This window comes from Microchirus variegatus, assembly GCF_963457635.1.
Source record: "Microchirus variegatus genome assembly, chromosome: 16".
Taxonomy (NCBI): Eukaryota; Metazoa; Chordata; class Actinopteri; order Pleuronectiformes; family Soleidae; genus Microchirus; species Microchirus variegatus.
In genome coordinates this window covers 21,980,615-22,001,119 of record NC_139817.1, presented here as the reverse complement: position 1 = coordinate 22,001,119, position 20,505 = coordinate 21,980,615, and the positions used below count along the sequence as shown (strand labels likewise).

Genomic DNA, 20,505 nt, shown 5'->3' with positions numbered 1-20,505 from the left:
TGAGGGTAAAATCAGTGGGAACATTTTATGGAGAATAATGGAATATTTATCTCACGCCTGAGTCGAGTAAGAAAATGATTTAAAGTCATTAAGATCTTGTCAGAGATCACCAGAATTGTCAGAGAAGACCCAATTATATGCTGGGGGCAGCATTCTCTATTCTCTAGTGCATGTGCTTAGGTTCATCTCAATAGATGCAGTGAAATTAAGTGAATAAGACATGAACAGCAATTTTATTGTGACAGTCTTTGACGAAGGACAGTGTTGCAGCAGTAGCGTGATATACCGTGAAACACGAGAGGCACTTTGTGATGTTCAGAAAGTCAAATCAAATCAAATCAAATCACAGACTTCATTCAATAATGATAATAACATTAGGTATGTAACAGTCATTTAAGAAAAAAAAAAGGTGCACAGACTAACTTGTCCTCCAGATTTCATTTACCACCTCCCTTCTCAGCGTCAGCTGAAGCATGTTCAGCTTTTGTGTTAAATAGTTATTATTAACATTGAACATAGGATTAAAGTGCATGTGAACCTTCACACACAAAAGGAATTCAAATCAAATGTTTAGCTACAGGAGAAGAGCGCTATGATCGGAGTGTATGCAACTATAAAGCACAGTAAATCTGTCACAGTTGCTATTTTAATAAAAACCCACAGTATATGTTGGGGAATTAATTGTCACCACTGTCCTTGACCCTACAGGCCACTGCTGTGATCAGAGCTGCCCCCTTACCGCTCCCATCCTCGGATTTGTGGAAAGTCACCTGACACTGCGGTGCCAAATCCTGTAATGTCTCTTGCAAGATGATGGAGAAACTTCAGGATAAAGAAGGAAGAAAAAATGGGGAAAACATTTTTAGTGTTGAACACAGCTGTGGTACTTTCAAATGAAGAGAAATTAACGAGCAGTGATCAGTATAGACTCACAGTCAAGGAAACAAGGATCTTTCCTCGTCTCCTGTCAGTGGAGTTAATAATAACAGTCATTTACCACTGGGCTGATAAAAAGCACTTAATTCATGATGCAATAGCTGATGCATGCGCACAGGTGTGTGACTGCTGAGGAAAAATACTTAAAGGGTGTAAAAGAAGCCATAGTTGTTCTTCACCAAAGCACTCAGCTGAGAGGGTTGTGCTTTAGTAGAGTAGGGCTGCCTGCACCAAGCATTGGTCCATTAATTATTAATAATAATAATTAATAATTGAATTTCTCCTGTTGTGCAAGTAAAGTAAATAATGTTATTCAGTTGAAGTTGAATACATTCATCAAATGTAGCAATGCTCTCCTCTCTCCGGTGTGCGTGTGTGCACTAATGCTCAAAATCTCAGTAAATCTCAGCATTTACAAGCTCTATGTGGATTACATAAATGCGTATGACACATTAAATGTGTCATACAAATTTTGTGCGGATCCGAAAAGCATGCTGGGACGTGTAGTTCTTCATTAGAAGCGCTTTTGTTCCAGTGGAAATAACTTTTATCAACAGCAAAGGTAAGACAACATTTCTGGTTATATTTCTTGAAAGTGAGTTGTTGTTTTGCTCTGATTTTGTGGCTGGATCCGTGAATCTTGGTCGTAGAGTGATAAAAATGGTATTGCTGGAATCCGCTGTCCAGCCAACACTTTGTTTGTTTACTCAATCACGCTGATGCTCTGGTGCCGCTTTTCAATGTGTGCGCTGTGACTGTGTTTTCTGCTCCTGCTGGTTTGATCCATTGGTATTTTAACTGTGTTTGTGAACACAAGAATGGTTCTTATGAGCTTTGAGCGGAGTTTCTGACCTATCCGGTACCGGGGGCATCAGGGAAGAAGAGGTTAATATAAACTGTGTTCTTATTAAAGGTTAGAATGATGGTCTAATGTATTTAAATTCAGCTAAATGTCTACATCCTCATTGTTGATTGTTCCAGTCCATTCCCAGTCATTACAGCGCTGCCCAGGTTGAATTACGCGGCTCGCTCTGTGCATGGATGTTGCATCTGTTTAATGATGGCTATTAAATCATTATTTAATTATTCTCAGACCTGGAACTCAAAAGTTAAGAAAAAAAAAGTTTTCAACGCTTAGTTATTCATAAGCTTTTGCTTATTCATCAACGAATGGCCTCGCATGACAAAAGATGCTCTGTGAGCACACATGTAACAAATTGAAGTTTTTTTTTTTTTAAATCAATGTGCAGCGTGGCTGTGCTAAGGAAAAGCTGGCATGATTATGTGAATAAAAGTGTACGAGAACATAAGGTCTTCTTACTGTGGGTGTGTCTTGTAAAGGGTGCCATCCACTCCCACGGTAATAGAGAGATGATTCAAGTTGCGATCCTGTCGTATCTTGTCGACCACAGCTGCTAAACCGGCACCACAGAGCTGAGCTGCACGGCGTGCCACGGCGCTGCAAACCTCTTTCACCACTACGCTGTCATCGCACGTGGAGGTGGTGAGACCCAGGTGCTGCAGAATGGAGCGGATCTGTCGCATGGCCAGGCGGTCTCTTTGGGGTCAGAGAGAATATGACAAGGGTTATACACTACCGTTCAAAAGTTTGGTGTCACCTATACAATTTAATGTTTACCACATTAACAATGTATAGAGTGTATTTCTGACTCCACCTCCGCAGGTGGCGCTGTATCTCTCTATAAGCTTGTGTGTAATGAACTGGTTTCCTGTTGAGGTTTAGGTCACAGAATAACAAACCGCGTAGCATGGTTCTTGTGGTTGCTGTGTTGTCTAAAGAAAGACGCCACCACTGTATGCTTTCTGGCAACAGTACTGCAGTTTGTACTTCTTTGTCTGTTTCCACTTCTGGTTCAAAGACTGGGGAAAAATTATTGGTGTATGCAGGAGTTATCGGACTATGAATCGCATTATCCAGGTATAAAATAAACCTAATGATTGTCTTAGTTCGACTAAAAGCTGACTTTTATAGAGTGATCTAGAGTGTTTGCTTGATGACACATGGCTGCTGCCCGTACAAACATTGCTGCGTTTACCAAGCTTGTTAACGTCACACACCTTTCAATCTGTGACAAGAATTTCGTCTCGAAGATGCCCCGAGTCTTGAGTCGTTCAGACATCTTGCCTCTGAACAGTAAGCCCTTGGAAGTGAACTCAATTAGCACATTCCTCACAATCTCTCCCAGGTACATGCCGCTGATCATCTTTTCATACCTGCCAGAAGAAAACACAGCAACTCAACAAGAGGCAAAGAAACAGAGAAATAAATAAAAGGTTTCCTGGTAACCAATATATTTTCTAGATAGACAGTTTCAGACTATTTCATAACGATTTCGATACTAAAACTAACAACTGATACACTCTTACTTTTAATTAAAAAACAAATGATAAAGTTTTTCATTGACTTAATTACCCCATGTTATTTTTCACCTGAGAATGAGACAAAATTAAAATATGCTGTTATGTGCAGCTGATCCGTGAAAAACCAACTCCATCTGAGGTTACTGTAAATGCACGTTTGCTTTTGCTCTAAGCTTTACTAAAGGGCTGTCATTTCATTTTTAGAGATAAATTAAAACCAAAAATAACACTAATGCACACAAAACACTGTGAGAAAGAATATGTTATTAATGTCTGTGTTAATGTCATGCAAAGCTAATGTTTAACCGCTGAATGCAGTTTATGACAATGTGAGGTGGGGTCAATTTTGCTTTTGCCATGAAGTGTAACTCTGTGACTCATAATATCATTATACTGACAAGCACAATTAAAATCTGGTGTCTGAAACTGGAAATGAGAAGAGATCCGAGAAAAAGCAAGATTCTAAGAATGTCTGCCATTTTAATGACCACCTGCTGTATCAAGGATTACAGTTAGCACAGACTGTTTGCTCTGTTTTTTTTCACCGACTCTGCACCTGCAGTGCACCTCGCATGATGATTGACACGATACTGGTGAGATTAAACCATTCACTTCACCCAGCACACACTGCAACCACACTCTGTAAAAATTACACTGTTCAATGACGTGTTTTACAGAAAAAGAGTGAATGGAAAGTGTTTCCACGACTCATCGTACAAACCACAGTGAAACATGTATTGTTATCACACATGTATACATTTTACATGTAGATTAATATAATATATTAGTCATATAAATTAATAAGATAAAGGGAACATTGGGATATATTTTTATCACATTGGCTCTCACTGACAGGCACAATCTTCCATTAATTTCATTGTGTTATTGCTATTTTCAAAGATATGAATAGATGGGTACTATGTCACAAATGACGATGGTGCTACCTCTGCTTCCCTGGATTGTTTGAGGATTCATCGACAATGCGATCAAACCGGGTGCAGAAGTCATCGAGTTCCCCATTTTCACCAAATGCTCCCCATTCCACGTTGACACACATAAGACCTTCATTCCCTTCTATCAGTTCAATGTTGCGCATCTCTTCCATGTAGCAGGCGTTGGTTCCTGTGCCTAAAACAACAAGGACTGTTATTACAACTGCTGTAAAAGAAAAAAAAGAAGCTTCATTCCAAACTAAAAAAAATTTCTACATTACACCACGTTCCAAATTATTACGCAAATGACAGTCAATGATAACAGTATTTTTTTCAAAAATAAAAAACTTTAAATGCACTGTTCCAACTTAATATGCACAACAGAGTTTCAAAGCATTTTTAAAGGTTGCAAAGATCTTAACAGGTCAAGTTACATTTTAACATAGGACCCCTTATTTGACAGCAGCTTCACAATTCTTGCATCCAACTTGTAAGTTTTTAGAGAGTTTCTGCTTGAATTTCTTTGGAGAACGTCTGAATAGCCTCGCAGAGCTGCTGTTTGGACGTGAACTGCCTCCCACTCTCATAAGATCTATATATATATATATATATATATATATATATATATATATATATATATATATATATATATATGCAGCTGATGACTTGAAAAATTATTGAGGATTACTGAGGAAAATCAGAGAAAATTATAATTTGCATAAAAATTTGGAAAGCGGCTCCTTCAAATGATTGAGGCAACTGCTCAGTATTTGCCAACAGTAAATAGGTATTAACACCTTAAATAGTACACAGAGGTGGAAAGATTAGATTCAATAGGTGGAGAAAGAAGACTTACCTACGATGAGGCCGACCTCACATTTGGGGTCTTCATAGCCACAGGACATCATGGTTCCCACAGTGTCATTAACCACCGCCACAAGGTTTAAGTGAAATTCCTGGAGATGACAATGTATATTTCCTTCTTTATTTGCGCTGTAAAAATACAAAAAAAACTAGTCCTGTTACAGCTTTGTATACTGGGCACTCACAGCCCTCTGCTGTCACTTTTGCATTTGGTTTCAACTGATGGATCCTCTTCCAGAAACAGCAGTGCTTTTCTCTTTTTTCAAACATAAACAAGTGGTTTGTACAGCTGCATCTCAAGGACAGCAATTGCACACTACAGGCATTGCACACCATGGTATGTTAGTTTTACTTTTACAGAATCCGCAGCAGTTATTTTTCGGTAAAGATTCAAGAGAAAGTAGTTTACAGCATGCAATGTATGTATTCGTTTACTGACCTTTTTCCGGCAGACTGCTTCTTTAAGTAACTTCACAACATCCTGTCCCTCACAGCCACTGGCTTTGAAACCCTTTGTCCACTTCAGAAGAATACCCTGGACAAAAGACAGCACAGATTTGTTTGTGTGGGTAAACAGATTATACAATGATGATTAAAATGATTATACAAAGAAAGCATTCCTCATGACCCTGAAAAGCAAACATTGGCAACAATCACTTAGTAGCAATAATAATAATAATGGAATGGATCTACTGTTTCACTAATGTCATTGTGAGAAAAGCAATACAAGAGGTAAGCATAAAAAAACAGAAGATTATTATGTGATGATCACCCGCTATAAATTAAGAGATATAAATAAAAGCTTTGGATTTGTTGCCTTGTTATGCATTGATATAAAACAAAACACAATAAGACAAAGATTAATTATAAATATGACAAAAACAGACAGAAATAATCTACATAAAAAAAAACAGAGGAATACTATTATTACTTTAATGTCATGTACTGTATAATACCTTTCACTCCACTCCATGCGAGAGGAGATAAATGACAGCGAAACACACATTTACATACATTTACAATATAGTACAGCCCTAACACAATCAATAAGCTTTTCAAAATGTACCAGAAAAGACTATGGACAGCAATTAATGTCATTAATGTCATTCATCATGCGACACTGCACACCTAATATTGATTTAAAACAGTACCTGGTCCAGTTTGCTTTGATGACAAGGGAAAGAGAATGTGAATCCCAGAGGTAAGGAGGCTCCTCTCATGCCCATGTGCTCCAGAAACCTAGAGATGCAGTCCACAATATTGTTGAAAAGCTAACAAACAAGAAAAAAAGAAAGAAAACATTATAAGAGCGCACACTATCATAATCAGGTTAGTATTTTGCTGTTTTCAATGGTGGATTGGAGGAAAAACAAGTTCTCTTTGTGTCAGCTCTGTATAATACTGTATGTATAGATACAATATTGTATGAGATGCTCATGTTTGCTCATTAGCATTTGACATTAATTCAGATAAAACACTGCTCAAACAAATAAGCAAAGATTGCCATCTTTATTATTTTTGAGTTGCTATGACTACTAATTATTGTATTAAATACAAAAGCACTTCAATCAAATGTGATGTTCCACCTCTTCTCCTGTGCCTTGCATGATCTCCTGTGGTATACTGTAGATCTTTTGGTGCATGTCCACAATTTGTCTTTGTCCACTTTGTATTTGCACCAGCAGTACCCGAAAAGTAGAGCCTCCCAAGTCCAAGGCCAAAAAGTCACCATGCTCTGATAACGGGCAATGAAGACAAAGATTCTGAAGCCACACTCAATACTCGATGTCAAAGAAAAATCATGATGACAACCAGAAAGTCTCTTTATCTATCTTTAAGTTACCTGTTCCATCTAGTGTTGATCGCACATACGTAGGAAGCATCTTGATGCTTGCTTCTTGATGGTTTTGCTTTGAGAGGCCTCTCACCATCTCCTCGCTCATTCTCGCCTTCACCTCCACCAGCTGCTCACGGCTCAAATGCAAGGTGTCAAGGATGCGCTGACGCTCTTCTTGTTGAGCAGCGAGACGGTAAGCTACGGCCGTTACCATGGCTGCACCTTTCCCACTGCCATCGTGTGACAGCAAAAAACGGACATCACAGTCCGGTACGAGTCGGCTTACCATCTTGTGAAGCTTCCTGGAAAACCTAAGAAAAGGGAAAAAAAAAATTCTGTCGGATATAGAAAATGGACCCAAACTAACTATAACATTCTATCTATCTATCTATCTATCTATCTATCTATCTATCTATCTATCTATCTATCTATCTATCTATCTATCTATCTATCTACATACATACATACATATTCATATACATATAATATATGTATGTATATTATACATACATACATATATAGTGGGACTGCTGGTCTCAGCTGACATAGGGCAAAAGGTGGGACCACACCATGAACAGGTCACCAGTCCATCGCAGGGCAAATACACAGAGACGAACAACTATTCACTCACACACTTACACATATGGGGCAATTTGAGTGTCAAAAAGTTTTGAGGGAAAATATTCTACGCTTCTTACATCTATACTTTAACTATAAATGTTCATCTCCGAGTTTTTAATTCATTAAGTGGATGAAATACAGGTTTTGACACCTTCTTTTGATCGAACACCCACATAAATATACAGGAAAAAATATGAAATATATATGAAGGATACTTTTCAGAAAATAATTTAAAAAAAACACAGATATTCACGGCTCTTAAAGGGACACTGCGTAGTATTTATGGGTTTATATTACCCCAAATCCACTTTTGTATACATATTATGTACTCTTGCATTGTCTAGTCGCTGTATAATATTCTTTGTTTCATTTTCGTAGTGTTTCAAAAAGTCATGTAAAATAACATGTTCGCGGGCCACTGTTGCATTGCCACGACACTATGTTTCTACGGGAGCCTGTAAGGACAAACCCGAGAGAACAAAGCGATCGCCGAGACGAGGCTGAGAGCAGATCTTTTTACGCGTTTAGAATGGAGGACCACACATATTTTACAGCGGATAAAGGAACACCAGTACATGACCGTACGCCCGCACCACAGAGAAGGACGACATTTGACCGGCTGAGGATACCGTAGCGCTCAGGGAAGGGAGGGGGGGAGCAGAGGAGATACACAACAGTAGACATGATGGCGTTCACAGGATCACTTACTGTGGATGATTTTTGTAAACAGAGCCATCCACTCCAATAGTTGTACGCAGCTTCTCGGCCGCTTTGTTGTCCCGAATTTGCCGCAGCACTGCCGCTAGAGTGGCAGCACACAAGTGTGCAGCCCGTGTTGACACTAGCTGACACACCCTCCTCACGGTGATGCAGTCCTCTACTGATGGGTCCAGACCCAGGTTTCGAAGCACCTTCTCAGCACTTGCCAGCCCTTCCTCATCGCTGCAAGATAGAAATAATTTATCAGCATATATTTGTATGATATGAACACATTATGTGGTTAAGAAAGTGAGTGGATGGATATCTGTTAGTCATCAACCCATTAAGGCCTGAAACGCCTGGAAATGCCTACTAAATGACTGATTTCTCAGCCTCTGTAGCAGATAGGAACACAATTCAAAAAGCATTTGAGAGTCTACAGCTGTGGCTTTCCTGGGAAATTGAGTTTATTTAGATACAAAAAAATGTAAAAGTTAAGTGATTTATTTTATTTTCTATTAAAAAAACAGTCAGAAAATAAAGTAATATCAACTTATGTCAGTGCTTTGGGGTGAATTCCTATTCCTTGCTTAACCCTCAATCTTAACCCTCAATCTCAAAAATGTGCTCCCGCTAGTGAAAGTGCTGTCCCGATTCTCAGAAAAATTAAGTTGAGGGGCGAGTTTAAGAGCTGTATCGCCCTCAATATTGAGATTTTCCGAGACCACCCTTGGGAGCAAGGGCTACCCAGAATGCATTGCATGTTTTCACATAAGAAAGATGGCGCCGAAAGCAGCGAAGCGAGTGCGATACAAATTAAGTATTTTCTTTGTTAATAGAGATATAAAAATGATGAAAACCATTGTATTATCTTAGTTTAGGCCCATATTATGGATTACTGACGTCATTGTTGCGTAACATTTATTTTTATTTTACGATCGTTTGTCAATAGCCGGCCGGTGCGCACGCGATCGTTTGCGATCGTTTACCCTTCAATAAGCCGTGGTGTGTGGTAACTGTCAGCTGAATATGTCCGTGGTTGTGGTATTTGTATGAGTATCATCTTATAACTATCTGACAACCTAATAACTTGACTGAAATAAAATAATAAATAAATAATCGTGACGTAAAATGTGTTCTTCTTCTTCTTTTTTGGAGTTGACAGACTGGACGCAGCTTTCGCGTTATTCTGCCCCCTACAGTCTGAAGACGTATCTGCATTTAAGGGGTTTCCCATTTCTAAGTGACAAAATAACCCTCAACACTTGGTTTTGAGGGCCAGTTTAGATAAAGGTTGAGCTTGAGGGTTAAGATTCAGGGTTAAAGGGATACTTCACCGATTTGAATGTGGCTTTGTATTGCTAGAATAGCAGTAGTATTTTTTAGAAAATGTGCTTCCCTCCCTCAGTTTTTCCCTGACTTGTAAAAAAATCTGCTTTCCCTTATCCAAATGTGCCCTACTGTGAGTCAAATGACGCATTTTATTAAGCTTAAGTAAGGAGTGTAAGGAAATAAACTTTAAAGCTTACAAGGGCATGGATACACTGCAAAGGGAAGTTAAAGAATCCTTTACAGAGTAAATTATTCTCTAACTTCCCTTCGATAAGATATCTGCTGCAGTATCTTATAACGTCAGAGTTACTCAATTAAACAAAAACAAAAAAAACCTCACTTTTCAATCTCAATGTCATAGATGTATTTGATGTTGAAGCGTTCAGTGGTGAGGAGCGCGGCTGTAGTCTTGCCCTGGAATAGCAGCTGCTCTTTGGCCATCTTTACCAGGATGAGACGGACCAGTTCCCCCAAGTACATGCCACCGATCATCTTCTCAAACCTGCAAACCAACACAAAAACAGCAAAATAATTGAATGTCAAACATAAAAGCCTGGTAGCTGCTGAACTTATTCTCTAAGCAGATCATTAATTCTCTAACATCATCTGTGCCTTAGGTGCAAATGAATAATCTGTGAGATTGTAACAGCACACGGATTCTTAAGCCATTTAACGGTGGAGTAGATTCACCGCAGAATAACAGCAGTCATATTCGATAATTACAACATTATTTGAATTATACTGTTGATCACAGTTGCATCTTTGCTAATATATCGTGTGAACGCATCCAAAAAACATTTCATCTTTACATCTTACAGTTCCTTTTCAAACAAGATGAACATGTGCTGCTCCTAAATCCCTCACATCTAACAGCCAGTGCAGTCTCATTCTAATTTATCTCCCATAGCTGGTAATTGCAGTTATTATATGGGACGAGGAAACGGCATTCATTTACAGCAATTATACATGTTCGGTGAATCAATAAAATAATTATTAGCGAGTGAGAGAGTAAGACCGCCATCGGTTCAGTGATTGCATTCTCGCCTTGTGCTATAAAAAAATTCTCCCTGTAAATGGAAGTGGTCTTGAGCGCCTGGTAAGTATCTAAGTGCGTACGTACGCGTGTGCCTTTGTAAAGAAAAAGAATCTATACAATGTGAGAAACTACTGCAAAATCAATGCATACACTTGATTGAGATGCAACCGTGCTAACAGTACGGAGACAAGAGGTTCAGAAGTACCCCATCCTTGCTTACACAGCCAAGGGACTGGAGGAAAGTAAACGCGAGTAGACTGTCACAGTTGGCATATCAGCATACCCTCTGCATCACCAACATCTGCTTCTTCAATAGTACAAAATAAAATGTAATAAAATGTGTGTCAATATTTTGCGCTCCCTGATTTCTTCTTGCACCGTGGTTTTTTGTTCGCAATTCTGACCATGGGAAGTAGTCACGGTCTGTCTGGAACTCATTCCCCTGAATTAAAAAAAAGGGAAACTGACGTGCGTTTACTCCCCTCTTATTTTGTGGTGGGAAAAGATGATCTAACTGAGGACTTGGAAATGGTTGCAATATGTGACTAAATTCAGTCTGGAGCCCTGTGGAGGTCAGTGTGACCTTGACCTTTGACCAGAGTGACAATTTCTGCCAATTTTAAAAGGATTCCCTGAAGCTGATCCTGATCAAAATTATATTACGTGCTTTGTCTTCAAATTTAAACAAATGTAAAATCAGTCACAGTAATAACAAATAGTCTGGTGCAATTTGCCAACTTTTATCACATAAGGGTTGCAAGATCATGTGAATCTTCCATCCCTTTTGCAACCCTAGCCATAACCTGATCATATTTTTGAGCCACTGAAAGGACATGCATCACAAAGACCGAATAGAGTATTTGTAAGTATGAATATGAAATTAGGCTTACTTTCCATCAACAGTAAACAGCAGCTATGGTATATTAAAATGTGAGTAGGTTAGACAACAGATATGGTAAATACAGTGACATGAACAGTTGCAAATATAGCCCAATACAAGCCTGACTGTGGTTAAGTTGACTGGAGCCACTACTACAATGAAATAAGTGTCACTTACAGCTGTTTTCCAGGGTTAAGAGAGCCTGCATCTATCTCCCGGTCAAAATCAGAGCGCAAGTCCTCGAGGGCGCCATCATCTCCAAAAGCTCCCCACTCCAGATTAACACACATACGGCCCTCATCACCATCCAGCACCTGCAGGTTCCTCATTTGTTCCATATAGCAGGCATTGGTGCCTGTGCCTGGAGGGATGTTGTGACAATTACTCAGTAATTCTCATCTCAACATAAGAATGACAAACCAAGTTTAACAAGTAAAAAACCACACTGCCCTCAAAAAAAGCAGCCACCATTAAAAAAACATTAAATCTAACAAATGAAATGTAACTCTATTAATTTTATAGATTTGCACATTAAAAAATCTGAATTAAAATCAGCTTCCTCTGTTCAGCCATGTTTAAAAGTCTGTTCTGGCTAACCCCATATTCTCCCTGTATGATCGTAAGTGTGTAGCAGAAGGTGATGTGTGTGTATGACAATGTGTGTTACATATAAAGCATGAAAAGTGCAACACAATTTTTTTTCTTTATTTTTTTTTTTATAAATAATATTATTATTATTACTTGGAAATAACTCCAGCCTCTGCATCTCATTTTATTTTAAATAAATGCTATAACAAAAATGAAGGACAGTTCTGTCAAATATCATGCATAAAGTTATTCCATCTGATATATCCATCCCTAGTCAACAGTTACCATAAATTATTATACATCTTGATCTTTACTGAGAGAACATAATTGTGTGTCTTAGAGCCACTAATTTATGATAAAACGCTCGCTCCTCACTCGTTGCTGACGGAGTTATATGCCAACCGCTCTGGCGACTCTGGAAGGGAGGGGTGGAGCGGGAGGCGGATACGACTCACCACAGTGTTTTGATTTTGAGTGTAGTAACCGTTTTTGGCCACATTGTTACAGATGGCACCTTTAACACTTGTGATGGAACCTCAATTTAATGACAGGTCTGAGTTGGGCCATACTTTTCTGATCTGAAAATCAGAGGTCCATAACTTCATGTTATTAAAGATCCCTTATAGCAAATTCAGCATGTCTTGTCTTCACACATTTTGTGTTATAAAATATATACATTACATGTGTGGAGTAAAGAATTATGGAGTTAAAACTGAAAATAGTTTCTCTCCAGTAGTCACAGGCACACAGGAGCAATAGGTAGCTCAACTCAAAAACGGTGTGGATATAAAAACTCTCAGCACCTTTAACTGTGGTCTGCAGTTCACTATAAGGCTGCCTCAGTTTTGCTGCTAGCTTTGATAATAGCGAAATTAAGTAGAGAAGAAGAACAGAATGAGAAGCAGACTGCTGTGCAGGAGGCTGCAGGTGCTTCTGAAGAGGAAGATGGAGAGAGAGAGGGTATAGGGCTGCTGCCGCCTGTATATTGCTGGTTCATGTCAAATGAGAGGTCTCAGCCCGAGAAAACAGTGCAGTTCACTTTTGTGTTCACTCACCCAAAATAAGGCCAATTTCACATAAATGATCATCATAGCCACAGGTCATCATGGTTCCTACAGTGTCATTGACAACTGTCACAATGTCAATGTCAAAGTCCTGCAATGACAATAAATATAGTAAAATAAACAACAACACTGACACATGACACACTAGTCACTAATGCACATAACTGCATAATCTGGACATCTAAGGTGAACTTCTGAAAGCTCTGTCACCCATGTTTCATTTCTGTATCTAAACTGTCAAGATGATAACCAAGCAAGCAAACCTGGCAAGTTTGTAACTAATTAAATATTTTCATTATCTTTCTTGTCAGGAACACCTTAGGTCAATATAGCCATATTGTGTGGTTTGATAAATAAGTCTTTGAAAATTTGTATGAAACAATATTTTGCCTTGTATATAAAACTTACTCCTCGCTTTTTGATCGACTTCCTCAGAAGACTGACCACATCTTTTCCCTCCACTCCACTGGATCTGAAGCCTTTGGTCCAAGATATCAAAACACTCTGCAAATGAGGAACACAATAGTGTTAAAGATTATCCGTTTGATCCCGACTACATAGTATCCTTACTTGATTACTAGATTCAAAAGAATTCACGTCCTTTTCCCATTAAATATACAAAAACGTTTTTTTAATGAAGAATATGATATTGAAAAGACGCTAGCATGAGCACTTGTTGCCCTTTGGTACATCCTTTAAGGCATGGTTAAATAAAGCTCGACAGTAGCCTAGTAGGGAGCAGGCTAGTTCAGAGACATGTTTCCATGGTTACTGAGCACAGATTAATTAATGCCCTTGAGCTCACACCTCGATGACGCACACGACAAGTATATCACCTGTAACTATCGTCTGATCATTGAGGTAAAATGAGCTTGTGAATGCTAAACAGGAAGTTCTTTCCCTTCACCGCTGTTGTTTTTCTTAAAGTATTACTATCATCAGAAAAGAAGAAATAATATTTCTGTAATGGGACTGAATATGAGGTGGAAGAGTAAATGGAGCTTTTTGTTCACAGCTTATTGTCTGGCTGTAGCCAATAAGAACCCATCAGAAAGTGCTAAGTTTCCCAAGGTCTCTGTTTATATCGATCCACCCTACAGAAAACAAACAAAACTTCTGTTTTGGGGGATTCTAAAATACCAGGAATGGAATGGATGACAGACATATTAGGAATTTATACAATTTTACATAAAACAAAGCCATGAGGCCTGTCCAGGGTGTAACCCTGTGTCAGCTGGGATCTGCTGGTCATCGGTGACCCATGCCTCTCATGTGGATGATAAAGCAGTAGACAATTGATGGATAAAGTCATGAGGATTAGTGTTTAAATAACTACACCATCATTTCAATTAATTTCAAATAATAACATGCTGCCTCTTTGAGAATTTCTTTCTCTCCGAATTCCTCTTTTCCATAAATGTATTGATTAAAAGTTGTTAGATGTACTGTATGTGAACTCATACAAGCTTCACATGTCCACACTTAAAATGAGTGAAAATAAAAACAAACTAAAACCAATAAAGTACACAAGGGAATCTACCTTAATACCCTACAGGCAAATCAAATATTCCCAAAGGTTTTGATAAAAAGTATGGATGGTATTTGTCTTAAGATCAATGGTCGAGAGTTTGACAGTGATGGGACTCTAACAGCAAAGGCTTGATCACCTTTTGTCACATATTAAGATGATGGAATAACCTGTAGGGCCCAATCAGTTGAGCTCAGCCGCCAGGCAGGTACATAACCAACTTAAAGGTTCAGTTATATAAAAAGGAGCTAGAGCATTTCAAGCTTTAATGTCAAGAATGCCACATAGGCAAGACATCCCTCTCCTCTTAACGAACAGAACAGCTGATTTGCATAAAGCTGGAAAGGGTAAAACAATTATATTTTCAGACAAACTATAATTGAAGAGGAATTAATCCTGTGCAAGAGGTTTCACAGCCAACTGACTGCAACAGGCACATCCCAGAGTGATTAAGGAGTTACTAAGATACAGCTAAGAGGTAAAGGATTTACTGGAGCTCATTAACATGTCTTTTCATTAGTCCACAATAGACTAATCATAGTGCTGATTACACCATGTTTGCCCATTACTTCAAATAAAAAGAAGAAATCTTCAAAATCACTCACCTCGTCCAACTTGGTCTGCACACACGGAAAAGAAAAGGTAAAGCCGAGGGGAAACTTCTTATCCTTGATGCCCCTTTTCTCCATGAAATCAGCCAGACAATCAGCAACGTGATCAAATAACTAGAGTAGAGTAAAAAAAACAATTTCTGTTATGAATAAACAGCTGAAATACAGCATTTACGCATTTCTAAGACTTTTTCAATCACTGGCAATACGCGTATGATATTAACATTTCTTGAATGGCACAGTAAAAAAGAAAACATTTAAAGAGTAAGCAATATTGGACATGAATGTTTCATTGTGACCCTGCATCTCTACAGTAGCTATTGTGAATAGACAGGAGTGAACAATGCTATTACAAATTGTTTATTTTTCAAAATTCAGAGGCAAATCAATATTTGGTCTGACCACCATTTGCCTTCAAAAGAGCTTCGATTGTTCCTTACCTGCACACACTTTTTGAAGGGAAGGTTGTTCTACACAGACAACTTTAATTTCTTTCTTTTTAGAGACAAACATTATATGGTCCTCAAGGAGAGGATCACAATGCTTCTTACCTCAGACCCGCTGCTTCTCATAATGTGTTCAGGAATGTCATAAATCTGGTTTTCCATCTCCACCTCCTGCTTGCCATTAGCCTTGACTTTGACCAAGAGGACACGGAAGTTGGCTCCCCCAAGGTCGAGAGACAGAAATTCACCTTCCTCTACAATGAAATACATAAGAGGCTATATCAATTACTACTGTTAGTGACTCGCTGTCAAAAACTACACCTTAAATCAATAATACAGTCACAAAAGAAACAGGACCTGATAAAACAAACTCAAATTATCTATGCATTATTTAATACAGTATTTTCAAAAATGCTTCGGCCACAATGCACATTTGCCCTAACCTCAATAACGAAAAAGCTGCATTCGCACCGTAAGTGAATTTTTGCATTGTGCGGCGCAATTCACACCACATGATATTGCATATTTCGGGCCAGAAGAGAAGACGGGTAGAGTGGGTATTTGTTTTCGCCATCAGCCATGGCTGGAGTAACAAGGAGGAAATCAATGTTGTGTGTGATTTTAATGACGGCTCTTTCGGGTGCTAATTGCAGATGACAAGCTGCTTGAAATCAGGGCTGTGATACCAACAATGGAGTGTCTGTCCAGTTTGCTGGTGTGGTAGTGTCATGGCCGCATGTAGTCTTTTTCTCTTTTTAACTCAACCATAGCATTGTGTGTTTTCCTGTTCTCAAGGTCCATTTTCCCGTGTGTGTGCACCATCTGCCTGTTTTCTTATTATGCCTGATGTGACCTGCATTTTATTTCCAGACCTTCATCTCAAATACATTTTTATATACTTCTTTTAACTGTTTGGTTGCCTCAGCTGTGCTTCTTGGATTTCATGTACACTACTGTAAAAAAATGTTGTGTTTTCCATAAAAACCCACACTTTTATTCATTAAAAAAGATGTTGCAAAATGAATAGAAAATATAGTCAAGACATTGACAATGATTTTTATTCAAAATAATAATGTTGCCCTTCAAACTTTTCTTTCGTCAACGAACCAGCAAAACCGAACCAGTTTTCAGCTGTGCTAACATAATTGCAAGGGTTTTCTAATCATCCAATAGCCTTCTAACGTGATGAGCAAACACAATGTACCATCAGAACACTGGAGAGATGGTTGCTGGAAATGGGCCTCTATACACCTATGTACATATTCCATTAAAAACCAGACATTTGCAGCTAGAATAGTCATTTACCACATTAACAATGTATAGAGTGTAAGTGACCCCAAACTTTTGAACGGTAGTGTACATGTACTTTAATCTGTGTTCGTATCCATATTGTATGTCTGTGAGGTTATTTTCTCTTGTCTGCACTTTGAAATAATATATGACTATAAAACCACCACAAGGAAAAGGACTGGCAGAATAAAGTGTATCAGATATATTTTTGCCTGATATATAATCAGGTGTATTGTAAGAGCAAACAGCGCTCCGCAAAATGGCCTTACCCATCCGAAATCCACGTCATGTGCATTGAGTTTTGATGTAATCTTGTTGCACGAAAAGTTTGAGCTGCATCCAATGTCAACGCAGCATAAGGGTTAACATTTTTCAAGCAGGCTGCACTTCAAGCTAAATCCCACCTCACTTTGTTCATGATTGATAGTTTCACTGAACGTAATCTCTGAAGCAAAACAAAAAGGTATATTCAGACACTAGCCATTAGACCCTACGGAGTGTTCGGTCGACGGAGTCATATCCATGACTCCGTCGACCGAACACTCCGTAGGGTCCATGCCCTGGAATGGGACACACAATTGGCAGACGGCGGCATGGGAAGCGGGGTGTGCAGGGTGGTAGTATGTTGAATTATTACTTATTAAGAACTCAAACAAAACACAGTGAAGACACATGCAGTCAGTGCCCAGTTGCAAGTGTGTCAACTAATGTTCCACAGGAGAAGTTAAGGAGTCTGAGAATCGACTCTCGTTAGCTCAAGAGGAAACATTATTTGGATGCGAGTGACACCGTTTTAGAAAAACAGAAATAACATGACATTTTAAATAACGCTGTCAATGTTTTATTGCCTGGAGTGCTCTTGCTGAAATTATGTTAGTAAATAAGTTGCTCAAAAAGATGTTTCTAACGACAATGCATAACGGTGTCGCTGGTGTAGCTCTTTGCGTGCACTGAAGGAAGGAATGTGCGTTGGTGCATGCTGTATACTATACATCACCCCTTGGAAACAATTTGGCGGATACAGTATTCCATGAAATATGGTTTTACCTGTTCCATCTGGAGTTGAGCACACAAACGTGGGCAGCATTTTCACAGCAGCTGTGGGGTTGGTGTCTCTGCACAAGCCTTTGTCCATCTCTCGTCGAAACGTCTTTGACAAATCCACCAAGGTTTTATCCGACAGTTGCAGATTATGCAGGTATTTGTCCACCTAAACAATTTCAAAGAGATGAATTAATTACTGTACCAAAACAGGAAAACAAGTCTTTTATAGTAGATAAAAGTGAAGGCTATTCATTCTCCATTCTGTTTTGACAGTCTCAATTAATACTGGTTGAGTATTTCTTTTCTTTTCTTACAGCACACAGTGAACAAGTGGGCAAAGTTTTAAAAAAACAACAACAAAAAACACTATTTTCTTGGGGCAGCTAAATGCATCAGTTACCACTGTGCCATTCAATTAAAATAAAATAACTGACTTGACATGTGCGGTGCATTGGTTTTGGATATTTAACTTGTGAATTACTTTCTCAAGATATGTATTATTCAGTTTTGATTTAAGGGGGAAAAGGAAATTATTTTGATTATCTGAGTGATGTTTTACGTTAGATTGTACGTCTTAACCAGATTTATAGAAAATGTCTCCAGTGGTGTGCACAGACATTTAGAAGGGCAGGGGTGAAAATTAAAAGGGCTCCTACTGAGCACCGGTACATTCTCAAATACCTGTGTATATCTGTACAGGGACATGGTTTATAGCACAGCATCACTTTTTATCACTTAGATGGGTATTTTGTGTACAGCACTGAATATAATTTCACCCTTTGGGAAACAGTCAAGTAGGGACAGTAAGGAACTTAGTTCCTCCATATCTGTACACTCCTTCGATCTTATAAGACAGACCGAGAGAAACCAGTCAACAGTGCCTGTGTTTTTAATTTATTACTGTCATGCTATCATTGTACACTGTTGTTGTTTTTTTGTTAAAACTATTGTTTGTAACTTGTCTCCTATATCTAATCTGATATCTAATCCATTTTGATTGATGGTTTTTAAGTGCATCTTATAGGCCGCTTAATTTTCTCCACTAGAAAGCACTTCTTTATAAACTATCATTTCTTCAATTTATATTTTGCTTTAGAGCAGGGCTATTCAATTACAAACTCAGCTGTATGTCTGAAATGCCTACACGATATTACATTAAAAAAAACACGAAGTATTAGCAGTCATGTTGTTCACTTTGAAATATAGATATTTTGCTCATTCTGTCCTTTGTACACCTCAAAATGCATTAAAACAAAAAAAGTGCACTATAGTTGCAGCAGTCACAGTTGTTTTTATTTAAAATATATTTGTTTGTCATATTTATCCAAGGTGCAACTCAAAGTGCATGCAATCAAAAAAGTGCAGAGCAGCCAAAGCAGGTACTACAAAACGTACCAAGTGCCAGGAGCTATAGTGGAAACGCAAAATCACCGTGCCGTTCCAAGGCGAGTCGAATCGGTGGAAACACACCAATTGTTTCTGCTGGGACCACAGGCTGGCCCACTAAGAGGTTGCCTTTGGGCCACATGTGGCCCACGGGCCGCCATTTGAATAGGCTGGCTTCAGAGGCTATGAATGGCAGCAGGTAGGACACTTCCTGGTGTGTTTACCACTCCAGGGTTTGTTAGAGTGCGTTCTTGTGACTCAACATGGCACTTTGGTGCTCATAAATACTGGCATCGTGGCACAGCACATAGCTGCTTTTTAACAAAGGCTGACAGTGGACGTGAGGACATCCACGTTAGAGTGGGCGCGTCCCTGTGGTGTTTAATACACAGTCGCACAGTGACGTCCACGCACTCAAAACATCCCTGAAACAAAAACCCCCGTGTGTTTTACACCATACTCACTTTAAGCGCCTGGCCATTGTAGAGCTCTGTGCAATAATTAGCCAGCAGACCCGAGGCTGACATGTTTGTTGCCGTTGTGTGACGACTTTACTTCCTGACCGTTCTCCTGCCGCTTTTACCTGTAAAGAGTGAACAAAAACGGCTACAAACACAAAAAACAATAACTATCTTCGTCCACTGCTCGGTTTCCCGTCTACAAATCGTAGGTAAACACTTACAACTCGACCGAAACGCTGGTGTCGCACTGTAAAGAAACTTCCAGCTTCCTGGACTTGGCAGTTTGATGACGTCATCCGGAGTTCTTGGCGCTGATTGGCTACAGGGAAGACGCGGAGTGGTTTCTCTTCTTTAGCGGAAGTACAGCAGCACACTGGACAAATTCACCTACTGTACAGCGAATGAAAGGCCAAGCAGTCACTTTCCCTGATGTCCAACCTATACGCAGAGGCGATTCTAGAGTCTGTAGGGGCCCTAAGCAAAAATTCCCTTCCAACCAGTGTTCATCACCATTATGTTACAAATAATCTGACACCAAAGAAAAATGTATGAGTTCAAAATATTTTTT

The 20,505-nt window shown here is 39.0% G+C and overlaps 1 protein-coding gene across 3 annotated transcripts; it reads right to left on the bottom strand.

Moving 5' to 3' along the window:
* Positions 1-248: 248 nt before the first annotated feature.
* hk2 (hexokinase 2) lies at positions 249-20,229 on the bottom strand. Of its 3 annotated transcripts, none has more exons than XM_083902219.1 (20): positions 20,159-20,229; positions 19,941-20,059; positions 18,094-18,256; positions 15,862-16,010; positions 15,305-15,424; positions 13,580-13,675; positions 13,163-13,262; positions 11,697-11,880; positions 9,944-10,105; positions 8,281-8,514; positions 6,958-7,262; positions 6,701-6,849; positions 6,266-6,385; positions 5,554-5,649; positions 5,107-5,206; positions 4,263-4,446; positions 3,016-3,171; positions 2,258-2,494; positions 934-968; positions 249-822 (listed from the first exon to the last, which is right to left on the bottom strand). In XM_083902219.1, the coding sequence occupies exons 2-20, from the start codon at positions 20,001-20,003 to the stop codon at positions 767-769; spliced, it is 2,709 nt and encodes a 902-aa protein (XP_083758345.1). In that variant the 5' UTR covers positions 20,004-20,059; positions 20,159-20,229; the 3' UTR covers positions 249-766. The 3 variants fall into 3 exon arrangements, with proteins under 3 accessions (XP_083758345.1, XP_083758344.1, XP_083758343.1); XM_083902218.1 differs by having other exon boundaries at positions 934-964; XM_083902217.1 differs by lacking the exon at positions 934-968.
* Between the last annotated feature and the right edge of the window lie 276 nt (positions 20,230-20,505).

Coding starts and splice junctions, on each gene's coding strand:
- hk2 (XM_083902217.1), bottom strand. CDS start 20,003: ATGTCAGCCTCGGGTCTGCTGGCTAATTATTGCACAGAGCTCTACAAT. Junction 16,011..18,093: donor CTCAACTCCAGATGGAACAG/GTAAAACCATAT, acceptor ATTTCATTGTAG/AGGAAGGTGAATTTCTGTCT. Junction 5,650..6,265: donor ATCAAAGCAAACTGGACCAG/GTACTGTTTTAA, acceptor TCTTTTGTCCAG/GGTATTCTTCTGAAGTGGAC.